The sequence below is a fragment of the Patiria miniata genome, unplaced genomic scaffold (assembly GCF_015706575.1).
Source record: "Patiria miniata isolate m_02_andy unplaced genomic scaffold, ASM1570657v1 HiC_scaffold_22, whole genome shotgun sequence".
NCBI lineage: Eukaryota > Metazoa > Echinodermata > Asteroidea > Valvatida > Asterinidae > Patiria > Patiria miniata.
In genome coordinates, this window is record NW_024037061.1 from 3,786,053 (window position 1) to 3,798,839 (window position 12,787).

General features: G+C 41.8%; 1 protein-coding gene across 1 annotated transcript in view; it reads right to left on the reverse strand.

Moving 5' to 3' along the window:
* The window catches only part of LOC119730522 (transmembrane protein KIAA1109-like), a 97,611-nt gene that overhangs the window by 36,135 nt on the left and 48,689 nt on the right, over positions 1 to 12,787 (reverse strand). The window contains 10 exon segments of the mRNA XM_038203490.1: positions 1,394 to 1,495; positions 3,394 to 3,530; positions 4,379 to 4,502; positions 4,660 to 4,781; positions 7,154 to 7,233; positions 7,236 to 7,370; positions 9,279 to 9,338; positions 10,306 to 10,516; positions 11,318 to 11,514; positions 12,491 to 12,587. Of these exon segments, the coding sequence (XP_038059418.1) occupies positions 1,394 to 1,495; positions 3,394 to 3,530; positions 4,379 to 4,502; positions 4,660 to 4,781; positions 7,154 to 7,233; positions 7,236 to 7,370; positions 9,279 to 9,338; positions 10,306 to 10,516; positions 11,318 to 11,514; positions 12,491 to 12,587 (1,265 nt within the window).

Here is a 12,787-nt window from a genome sequence, read left to right on the forward strand (position 1 = left end):
TAATTGAGTAATTGCTCAAAGGGTGTGAATTTTTCAATAAATTGTGAGGACATTTGAGGACTTGCTTGGACTTGTGATGGACTTGCTGGGACTTGTGGGGACTTTAAAAGGACATGTGAGGACATGCGAAGGAACTTTGGGGACTTGTGAAAGACTTGTGAGGACTTGTGAATGACATGTGAGGACTTGGGGGACTTGGGATGGACTTGTGGGGACTTTAAAAGGACATGTGAGGACATGCGAAGGACCTTTGGGGACTTGTGAAAGACTTGTGAGGACTTGTGAATGACATGTGAGGACTTGGGGACTTGGGATGGACTTACTGGGACTTTAAAAGGACTTGTGGGGACGTGCAAAGGATATTTGAGGACTTGTGATGATTTGTGAAGGACATGCGAGGACTTGGGGGACCTGTGAGGACTTGAGATGGACTTGTGGACACTTAAAAAGGATTTGTGAGGACGTGCCAAGGACCTTTGAGGACTTGTGAAAGACTTGTGAGGACTTGTGAATGACATGTGAGGACTTGGGACTTGGGATGGACTTACAGGGACTTTTAAAAGGACTTGTGGGGACGTGCAAAGGACATTTGAGGACTTGTGACGATTTGTGAAGGACATGCAATGACTTGGGGGACCTGTGAGGACTTGGGATGGATTTGTGGTCACTTAAAAAGGATTTGTGAGGACGTGCCAAGGACCTTTGAGGACTTGTGAAAGACTGGTGAGGACTTGTGAATGACATGTGAGGACTTGGGGACTTGGGATGGACTTACTGGGACTTTTAAAAGGACTTGTGGGGACGTGCAAAGGGCATTTGAGGACTTGTGACGATTTGTGAAGGACATGCGAGGACTTTGGAGACCTGTGAGGACTTGGAATGGATTTGTGGTCACTTAAAAAGGATTTGTGAGGACGTGCCAAGGACCTTTGAGGACTTGTGAAAGACTTGTGAGGACTTGTGAATGACATGTGAGGACTTGGGATGGACTTACTGGACTTCAAAAGGACTTGTGGGGACGTGCAAAGGACCTCTGAGGACTTGTGAGGATTTGTGAAGGACATCCGAGGACTTGGGGGACCTGTGAGGACTTGGGATGGACTTGTGGGCACTTAAAAAGGATTTGTGAGGACGTGCCAAGGACCTCTGAGGACTTGTGAAAGACTTGTGAGGACCTGTGAAGGACGAGTGAGGACTTGGGATGGACTGGAATACAACACTGCATCAGCAAAGTCAGTAGTGACATTATTCTGTGCTTAACTCATGCAAAACTATGCTTGCCAATGCACACTGTGAGTAAAAAAGAATTAAAACTCTGATGAAGAAATGAGTATGAGTATTAAAGAAAGTGATTATTTTCTGTGCACGTCAGTGAGTGTGGGTTGTGTCATACATTGGTAAGCTACTCAGGAAGACTCGGTCGCGAGTTAAGGAGTGCTCGTTGGGACTGTCCGAAACGGCTCGCTGACGAATTATTCCCGGTCTGGTACCTGATCTACACATAGAGAACGGTCATGCATTTGGATGAAATAATGGAAATAATAAATATGATGGGATTCTGACTACCTACATCAAGGTTTTAAAATCCAAGCTTGTCAAATGTAGTCTTCCTTCAAGACTGTTATTGGTTTTTATTGCTGGTATGCATTGTCAAGCTACAGCAGCAGTAGAGGTTGCTATCAACAAGATAGATCAAATCTGCCATCCACATGACGAAATCCAATCTTGAGAACTTCGACAGTGCTACCCAGGAAATCATGAGCATACCTCATGTACGCTGTATTCAAGCTAATGCACGCGTATGAGGTATACTCCAAATTTCCCGGGTAGCACTGCCAATGTTCCCATGACTAGATTTGATTCATCTTGATGATATCAACTTCTTACTGCTACGGCCGCTTTTTCACACTTGTTTGGGACTGGCTGGACTAGGGGAATAAAAAGTAAAAAATGGAGACTTGGGCCAAGACTATGTCAAAAGGCAGCGATGTCACCTAAATTTTCACGCCCATGGGATAGATTTTGCTTTAACCTGGTATGCATCGTTGTTTATCACTGTGGAGTGCTGTGGCCTCGTGGTTAAGGGCATTGAATTTGTGGTCTGCGGGTAATGCTGTGGGCTGTGGGTTCGAGTCCAGGCTGGGGCTATGGTGCGCGTGCCCTTGGGCAAGGCACTTTGTCACTCATTGCTTCTCTCCACCCAGGAGTAAATGGGTACCTGTGAGGGCAGAGACGGTTATGTGATTGAATTAGCTTCCTTGAGCCTAACAGGCTGCATCGAGCTGTATACTCCTCAGGGAGCTGAGATGGTATTTGGAATTTTTAATTGGCCCAATGATCAGGGGTAATAATAATACTGTAAGCGCTGTGATTTAGTTTACTAATAAGAGCATTTTGAAATGCCGATTATTACTAATAAACTAACCAATTAACCTGTTTTAACCAATAAACACTTCAACGTGTGAGCAATGAATGCATGCTGAATGGATGGTATTATCCACAATGCTTTGCACTTCAAAGATTTTGTGATGAGGGCTGGGTCCTTTCGCACTCAAGGTAATAAAGCGCAAAATTAAATGAGCAACTATAGACAAAAGCAAGCTCTTAACGAATATAGCAAGTTTGACAATGGACCATTTACAGCAGCAATGCAAAAAAATCAATCAAAGTCAAAATTGTTATCTCACTAAATTTAGAGCAACTACAAAGCAATCAGCCGCAACAAATTACGGGGGGAATGCAAATTGCTTTTTGAAAGCTTGACAAAACGTCAGGATCTCGTAAATAAAATTCACAGAAAAATCTCCAACTGTAAAATAAAAGACAAACAACTAAATCATACTTTCATCTGAAAATGAATAAAAGAGTAAGCATGTTTGGAAAATATCCTTGGTAGAGGGTGGGTGGGGTGGGGGGAGAGTGTGGGTGGGGGGGGGGGGGGGGGGGGTGGGTAGGGGAGAGTGTGGGTGGGTGGGAGGGTGTTGTACCCCACCCCATTATTATTATTCTTTTGCAAGATCATCCCAGCAGCAAAGTCGACCCGTTAGCCTAATCTCGTGCCTACCAGCAATACGCCGCAAAGAACAGCGCCACCTACTGTCCGATAGTGTCAAACATCCTCCGCTCAGCAGAGCGCCCCCATTAGTCAGCGTGTGTCCATGACCTCCCCCCCCCCCCCATCCCCCTCCTTTGATTTTAGGGTAGCAGGATGACAAGAAAAAGTCCTGGCTATCTTCCAGCATAAAGAAGCAGATTTGGCAAATATAATTTCATTCCCCCCCCCCCCCTCTCCCCCTATTGGTCTGGTGACACCCACGGTACTGGCTATAATGAAAAAAAAGACTCAATTGCAATTACTGTTTGACATCAACGCTTTTCGATACTGAGACATACTTTGGGAATGGTTTGGTTCCAGGTATCGGGGTGACTGGCATGCCCTGAGATGTGACTCTGCCCCCCATGCTGACTTGGCGCGGTACGCCCGCCGGGGACCTCGGAAGCCCTGCTGTCAACTTGCTCCTCAGCGAGGCCTGAAAGAAAGAACACGTTTTTAAAATGAGGCAAGGGACTTCCAAATTTATTCCCTCAACTTCTTTTACAGAGAATATCCAATCAACCATTACCCCTGCTCATCAATATGTTTTCTTTTTAGAACAATTTATGCAGGAGCTATAGAACAGCGCAATCTGGTCTCTACACGCACAAGTACCCAGTTATACTCCTGGTTGAAGATGGAGAGAGGCAATTGTAGTAAAGTGTCTTGCCCAAGAACACAAGCAAGCACCGTGTTCCTCACAGTGCTCCAAACTTTAATAAATTTTGTCTGAGAACTTTTGTAGGAAATACTTCCTCTTTGGGTTCTGTATCTGCATATGCAATTGTAGTAAAGTGTCTTGCCCAAGAACACAAGCACTATTGTTCTCCACCAGGATTGGAACCCACATACCATCGCACACTAGTCGGACACTGTAACCATTGAATAACTGGGCTCCGCACTTTAATAAACTTGGTCCGAGAACTTTTGTAGTAAATATTTCCTTTTTTGTTTGTACCTTTGTATGCCATATCTTCCATTGTAGTAAAGTGTCTTGCCAAAGAACACAAGCACCATGTTGTCAGCAGGGATGTCCGAGAACTTTTGTAGTAAATATTTCCTTTTTTTGTTTGTACCTTTGTATGCCATATCTTCCATTGTAGTAAAGTGTCTTGCCAAAGAACACAAGCACCATGTTGTCAGCAGGGATGTGGAACCCACGTACAATGTCACAGTAGTCGGGCACTGTAATCACTGAGCTCCACATTTAATAAAATTTGCCAAAAGACTTCTGTCTTTAAGTTTCCACCCATATTTTTTTCAATTATCATTCTGCCTTTATACCTTCATAGTTTGCATCCTGAGTCGTTTGCGGATGTCTCGACGGAAGTCATTGAAGACAGCTATCTCAAGCTGCCGTAGTTTTTCTGCCTCCTCAGCTATGGTAACTTTCTTGGCTCCCAAGGTTCTATAAAGGAGAGAATCAACCCAAGAGCTCTCAAGAAACAATCCAATCTTCAGCTGGGAAAATATACTTGGCTGCCCAAGATGATGACTTGTGACTGACTTGCGCAGAATGATCATCAAACTTTTAGAATTTGTGCTGGAGGAATCTCAATGCTTACCTGAGATCGCTGACAATCTTGGCCTGTTCAGTCATCTCCTGCATGACCATCTTGGAATGTTTCTTAGCATCCTGCTTACTGACAAACAGGGAGGTGGGTCTTCTCAGCGCCGGTTTGGATTCCTGTACAAATCGCAAGGATAGAACACCTTTAATTGTGATGGCTTTAAACCAAGACCGGTGTCACGGTCTCACTTCTCCGGCGTGCTGGATTCTCCGAGTGAATGCGGCGGATAATTGAGCACGTTACAGTGCACGTTACATGAGCACGATTCATGCTCATGTGTCCGCTGTGCTTACTTTTCCTCGGGCTGTGCTATGGAGTCTACCAAGGTCATAACACAGTGAGGGACACCCAAGAATGTGTTATGTAACACTTCCTGTGGGTCAAGCTTATAGAGAGAAGTATGGAAATTGCCTGGGTCATTCCATGGTCTTGCAACAGCGTTGTGTGTGTGTGTTCATGGATGAATAATTAAGAACGAATTCCTTGGTCTGTGCAAGGTCTGAATTCCTTGCTCAGTTCGTGGTTGTCTTTATTTTTACAACCATACATGTATTGGGAGTTGCGAGCGCCACGAAAATTCTAGATTCGACTGGTACCTTGTAACGTATACATTTGTACATACAGAGATCTCACGTGCACCAGTACAACCCCAAAGAACGAAAGAACTCAGCACACAATAAAGTTGGCGAAATGTACACTACTGCGCAATTTGCGCATGTGTGTTGAGGCGAAATTTCCCTCTGCGGAGAAGCTAGCACGCCGGAGAAGTGAGACCGTGACACCGGTGCAAAAAAATATATAGCACCCTTTGCCACAAAATGAACATTAAGTCAGATTTAAAAAACAATTGAGTTGATTTTATTTTCAGTTTCTGCAGATTGAGAGCGTTTTAATGGTATTTAACACTTGGGGTGTCGAGTTCAGTTACGGGAAAATCACCTAAATTGAAGTTGAAAAACCAAGTTTTGAGAAAATGGCTTTTAGAAAAATCCCACTGTATAACAGAGACTGAACAGTTCCTAATTAAACGGGATGCAAATAGGTTTTAAAAGGTGGAACAGGACTTAAAGATCGAGGCTCACCTGAATCCAAAAAAATAAAAACTTAAAAACCTCTAAATTTTGGCATTGCCCCGATGTACTGCAAGATGGCAATTTCTGAATAATGCTTATTTTTCACATTTGTATGTGAACCAATGGAGCCCAATTCATTTACTTTTTTTAAGGATAGTGATACGTAACTTTAAAGGGAAGATACAACATTTGCAAACATCATAAAACAAAATGATCAAATTATCATGAAATATCTTACTGGATTGTTAGGGAATGACAGTCTAAAGCATCCTGTAAAGTTGTGGCTCCTGATGTGCTGACATTTTCAAGAAAAACTGTATTTTTCCAACGCTGGTCAACCGACCAGCGTTGGAGAAAACTGGCTTTTTTTTCAAAAAGTGCTCCTAATTTTTCATATTTAGTTCGTCTGCATTTTCTTTGCAATTGATTACACACCTGTGAAGACTACAAGCCTGCTAGACTAATTCTCTGATCTTACAATTCTCCAAAGTCTATAAATTGCTCCATTTCATCTTAAGTGGGGTCAGGGAACCAGACTGCAAGAACATGATTGGTTTTCTTGGTTTTTCCAGCATCTACGAACCCAAAACTTGAAACAAGTCAGTGTAACAATATTTGCTATAACATACTAATCCTCCAAATCCATTTATTTCTGAAAATTGCAGCAACAGCAAATGTTGTATATTCCCTTTAAACCGTAAGTATTTTTTTGCAAAACAAACTTCCTGAATGTCTCCAGCAAGTCATCCAACATAAAGTAACAGTGAATCCTGAATCCATAGCATTGGTTTCATCACAATCTGAAACCATTTGCAGGCTTTTAAATCAACCAATTAAAGGTATAGACCATCATTTGTAATTTTTGCATTTTGTTCATTTGAAGCAACAAAAGTGCTCAAGATCTAAAGAAGGGTGCTGAACAACTAACCTGATGAAGTTTCAGCTCAGCTTCAGCTGTATATTTCGAGAAAAACAGCATTCTAGGATCTCGATTTCAAATCAAAAGTTGCTGTTTTGAATCGGGAATGAATTCAGCGTCCGAGACACGTTCTAACTGAGCCGATTGCAGCTACGCAATGTCGCGCACTGATCTGACGAATTATAGCAACCGCGCGTGCGTGTTGGGCGTGCTAATGAGTGTGCGCGCTTCGCCGAATAACAAAACGAGCATCTAATTTGAATTTCCTACGGTGATTCTTAAGAACTCTTGGAAAGGCCTGCTTTCATTGATTTCTTCAAAATGGCAGCTTGCCAGAAAGAATCATTTCACAGGGAGTTTAGTCCCCTTACTATCTTTCAACCACGTACGTTTTTCAACAATAATTACGCCAGTTAATTTTCGGATAGCTGCAAATGATGGACTATAGCTTTAAGCAAACCGGAATGCCAGAGTTGAGGGTTTTAAGTAAACTCACACTGCTTGCTGCCATTCCGTCCGGTTCGTCCTGGGGTTCCGCCACCGAGCTCAGGTCGGCCACATCCACCTCGTCATCCTCCCGGCCAGCGCGGTCATCGTGTTGGCCAGGGCGGACAGCTGCCGGCCGATGGCCGGATTGACCTGGACGTCAAAGCCTTCCATCCGCCAGAGGAAATTCAGCATCCACTTGCCGGCGTTGGAGGTCTGTGCTGGGTCTAGAAGGATGGCAAATCAATGTTACATGCTCAATGCTTAACTAATCTTGGTGCAGTGCTGTGGGCATGTACTAGTCTGGAACCAACTTTACTTTGCTTCTTAAATCTTTAGCATAAACACTACAACACTACCAGCCATTTAAAGGGAATGTACATCATTGGCTTTTGCTGTCATTTTCAAAAAATGCACTAACTGAGGGGTTAGTACACTAGATCAAATAGTGTTACCCTGACATGTTTGAAGTTTTTTGTTCAAAAATGCTGGAAATACCAAGAAAAACAAAACTGTTAAAGTAGTCTGGTGCCCTGACTCCACTAAAGATAAAATGGATCAATTTATAGACGCCGGAAAATTGTAAGGTAAGGGAACCAGTCTAGCTGGCCTGCACCCGTTCATGAACACGTAACCAATAGCAAACAAAATTTGAACTGAACAAAAATGGTAAATTTGGAGCAGTAGTTGAAAAATAGTTAGGTTTTTCCAAAGGTGGTCGGCTGACCACCGTTGGAAATTAATACAAAAATACAACTTTTCTTGAAAATGACTTCACACTAGGTGCCATAATTTTACAGGATGCTTTAAACTGTCATTTACCAACATCCTAGTAAGGTATTTCGTAAAAATTTGGTAGTTTTGTTTTTCGATGTTTGCAAATGTTGTATATTCTCTTTAAGAGTGTCCCACTCTATTTCTATTGTTCTCATATTTTGTGCCTCTGAAGTAGGATCGGTTGGTTGGCAAAAAATAAAAATCTGAAGAAAGCATTTGCAGTTACAACCATTTAGATTAAAATTGAATGATGCCAAATGTGTACTGCCTCTTGTCAGGGTGACCGTAAGGTCATGGCCAAATTCTGCTAAATGCACTTCAAAAATCTGTCAGATTTATCAAAAATCTGCCAAATTCCAAAGAATTACTCGAAATACACTATAAACACTTAAAATAAACACTTAAAATCACTTGATTTGTAGTATTGCCTTAATTAAGGTTCAAATTACATTATAAACAATCTATAGTCACATAAAGATGTTATGAAATTGCGTAAGTTTCAGGCAAAATGCGATTGCTTCACGACGAAGTCCGGTTCCCAGTGAACCTCAGCACCTAGACCAGCCAACCTGTCCCATCATGCCAGGGTTTTGTTTGAAAAGATTGAAGCTTTTTTAAACAAATGTACCTTTTTTTTTGGAATTTGCTATGTTTTTCTGTCAAATAACCATTTTGGCAGAATTCCCACGTTAGGAAACACTCCGCCAATTTGTGCCCAATTTCCGGACGCCACCGTTTTTGAATTTCGGATTAAATTTTATGAAACTGAAATTGTTCACAGATTTGAAATAGCACGCATTAATAAGGTAAAAGTACTAGTATTTTACTGCATGAATTTGAGGTTTGTCAACAAAGGGGTTTGGCAACACTACACGGGGAAAGTCGGTAAAGTTCGAAGCGCGCCACGTTAGGGAACACGACTATAGATCCCTGATATTTTGAGAGGCAAAACCCTCGTATCTTCTGGGATTGCATTGTTGCTATACGCTGTGCTTCATGTAAAATTGGATATCATTTTCCATAGCTTTTCAAATTACACAAAGCCTGATTGCCTGAATTAATTTTTTCCCCTTCATTTTGTAGTTTGGCTTCCAGAAGGGGTTGGCAGTACTTAAAGAGGTTTTTTTATCAGGAGCAAAAATAGGGTCGATCGGAAATACCAACCAAACAATTAAAAAGGGATGCCCTAAGAAACCAACAAGACGTTTCAAAACCAAGTTTCGATAAAACGAAAACACAATGACACCGAAATAATTATATTTTTTTAAAGTATTTTTGTCTTGACTCGTGGATTTGCTTGTCCTGATGTGACTACATTCCTTAGCTCTGATCACAATTTTCATTTCTGTGTTTTTTACCTGTTCTATCCGCACTGATTGTCCTAGAGCAGAGCTCAAACGTTCCCTGTGGTACGACACCTGCAAGCAATGACAACCATTGACAATGACACGCAATGACAATGACACACAATGACAATTACTCGCAGTGACAACTATTGATGACAAGTGACATTTTTTGTTTACCTCAATGTCAATGTTCAAATAATTGATTATTCCATCAAATCCAAGTTCAAATAACCAAATTCTTAATTGATCATGAAATGCACAGCACTACAGCGGTTTGTCTTTATTCTGAAATTGAAATGGTTGCACATTATACAGGGTGTTCCAAAAAAAAAGGAACCCAACTTCAAAGAATTAGTATGGACAGACGATATGTTTACTGGCTATAAAACTGGTATCATCTGAAAGCGTAATCTCTATGCTTTTCAATGATACTATGTTTAGGTTTTCTGAGTCATGCATCACTGAGCATCATGGCCTTGAAAATTAGATGCAAAATTGCAGTTGGTTCACTTTCATTAAAAAAAACCCACTGGGCACAGTGTGCCTATTGTTACGGAAATGTCTGTGAAATGGCTTGAATGTTAATCCTCGGGAAAATGGCACATTGTTTTGAACATGGCTTGGTCAAAACAAGAAATTCATGACAAACAATAAAATCCAGTTTTGAAAACAACCTTGTTTTTTGGTTTCTTTTTATGCACTCGTGTCTTCTTCTTGAATACTTATTCTCATGCACACCATGCCAATTGTGTTTGACATGAAAGTCAACCAACTGCAAGTTTGCATCAAAATCTCATGACAGTGGCGCTCAGTGATGCATGACCCTGGAAATGTAAACTGGAAAGTACAGAGATTACGCTTTCAGATGATACCAGTTTTATAGCCAGTAAACATTTAGTCTGTCCATACTGGTTCTTCAAAGTTGGGTTTCCTTTTTATTGAAACACCCTGTATAATGCTCCATATTTTTCAATAAAATATGTTCATCATGCAGCATTGTTAGACATTTTTTGAAAAAATCAACCACAGTTGTACTTACATGCATTCATGAGCCCCTTGTATATCAGCGGTTTCCAGTTTTCAAGAGAGGTGTTAAAGTCCTCGGCGAATCGTAGACAGAAAGTCTGGAAGAACCCCTTGGTGACTAGCGACTTGTTGTAGCAGGCGGTGATCAGCGAGCTCTCCAACGTCAGAACGAGAGCCGAATGGTAGTCCGGTTCCGGCATGCCACCAGAGAGACTGGAGATGTTCTGTTGACGCCAAGCAACAAAATAAAAGACACATTTTTATTTTGTCACTTTAAATTTTGGTGGAGGATGGATAGTTGGAGCAGAGAAGTTTAGGGTATTGGAACCTTAAACCTAATTTGATATCAAAAAGAGAGATGGTCGATATTAAAACCAAGACCATAAGGACTAGTTCTAGAACTTTTTGCCCCAAGCTGTTCTTCTTTCAATATCAGGGATATGAGATACTAAAACAAAAGCAAAATAATAATAATAATAAACCATTCTTATAAAGCGCATTTTACACGGGGTCCCAATGCGCTGGGACTAGTTCTAGAACTTTTTGCCCAAGCTGTTCTTCTTTCAACATCAGGGATATGAGATACTAAAACCAAAAGCAAAAGAGCTAGTTCTTGAACTTTTCCCCAACTTCTTCAGATACAACAACTAAAACCAATGTACTAGTTCTAGAACTTTGAACCAGAGTTCTCCAGATTCTACAACCAAAACCAAAAGAACTAGTTCTAGAACTCTGCCCTGTGTTTTTCAGATACAAACAAAATAAGATGAACTAGTTCTAGAACGTTGCCTCAGGTTTTTGAGATACTATTCAAAACCAAAAGAACGGTTCTAGAACTTTGCACAAAGTTCTTCAGAAACTACAACCAAAATCAAAAGAACTAGTTCGAGAAGTTTTGCCCCAACTTCATCAGATACTACAGCCAAAACCAAAAGAGCTAGGTTCTAGAACTTTGCCCCAAGTTCTTTAGATACCACAACTAAACCTAAAAGAACTAGTTCTAGAACTTTGCACGACAGATTTACCTGGAATGATGGGTTGATAGGAATGCACACCCCTAGATCCTGCAAGGTGAGTTGCAAGAAGACAGAGCTGAGTTTCTCCAGGGAGGTGGGCTGTCGATGCAGTAGGTTCCTGGCTGGGACTCGGGGGCCTGATGTGGCCTTCTGTTGGTCTCGCCACAGCTCGTAGGCGCTGTGGTAACACACCCAGACTAGCACAGCTGTACAGGGAGAGACACAAAACATTTCAGGCTGTCAGTTTCGATATACAGTAAACTCCAGCTAAACCGGCACTCTCGGGACCCGAGAATTTGTGACGACTTACGCGAATGCCGATATCTGCTGTAAGTCGTCATTTTGCCGACTTACATGAATGGTCTTTTGCACACATGATTCATTGCACTAATTGGCTTCGATTTACCCTGGATTATCTCCTTAATGCTTGAGTTGAATCCAGCAAATTAATCCTCGAATTGTATCATCACGTTTGGGGTATTGATAGTGGAGACCATGATACATATGTACGTGCACAGTAACGAATTAAATGCCTGTGTGGTCCGGTATATACCACGCACGCATTGACTGCAGCAGTAGTCATTCAATAAGACGACCCCCAAAATGGACAGAGCGCATGCGTACAGCCTAGAGGGGGTACTGGTATTGATATGCTCACGATGCATATGCGATGTATGCAGTAGGACACCCTTTTAATTTCGACAACGATGTATGCAGCGATCACGGGCCGTGCCAAACCACTTTTCACTCGACACTTTGCCAACCGCAGTACAGGAAGTCGATGTCAATGCGTGATTTGTTAAATGCCGACTTACACAAAGGATTGTGAAATGTTTTTATGGAAAGGGGACCGAGAGTAACACGACGACTTGAGCGAAATGGCGACTTATAAAAGCCGACTTAGAAATATAAAAATTCAATGGAAATGCATTACGGACAATTGGGGACTTTAGTCAGACGGCCGACTTGAGCGATTTGACGAGTTGTACGATGTCGGTTTAGCTGGAGTTTACTGAAGGCAGTAGTCATCTTGCCATTTTTTGGGGGGAGGAGCTTGTTCCTCCCTAAAATTCCCTACCTCTACCTGTGACCTATACAAACTGCACTAGCACTCTACCAAGTGTTTCATCCAGCCATGTTTGAATCTGAAATAAACAAGCTCAATATCTGAAATCTACTGACCTATATCAACTGCGCTGGGCTGGAGGTACAATATAGGCTTAGTCAGAGTGACTAGAAAGGCCGATTTCTCATCCTTGAGGGAGGCCATGTTGTCCTGCTGGGAGATGAAATACAAATATGATTACAAAAACTTGAAGGTTTGCTTAATGAAGATTTGAGTGAATAAAGGATTTTGGTGTACAGTAAAACACCAGTATAAGGAATGTGGAGTGCTATGGCCTAGCGGCGCAAAGCACTGAATTCGTAAGATGGAATTTTGCGTCGGGGTGCTTTATTAATCAAATTAGGTTTTGCCCT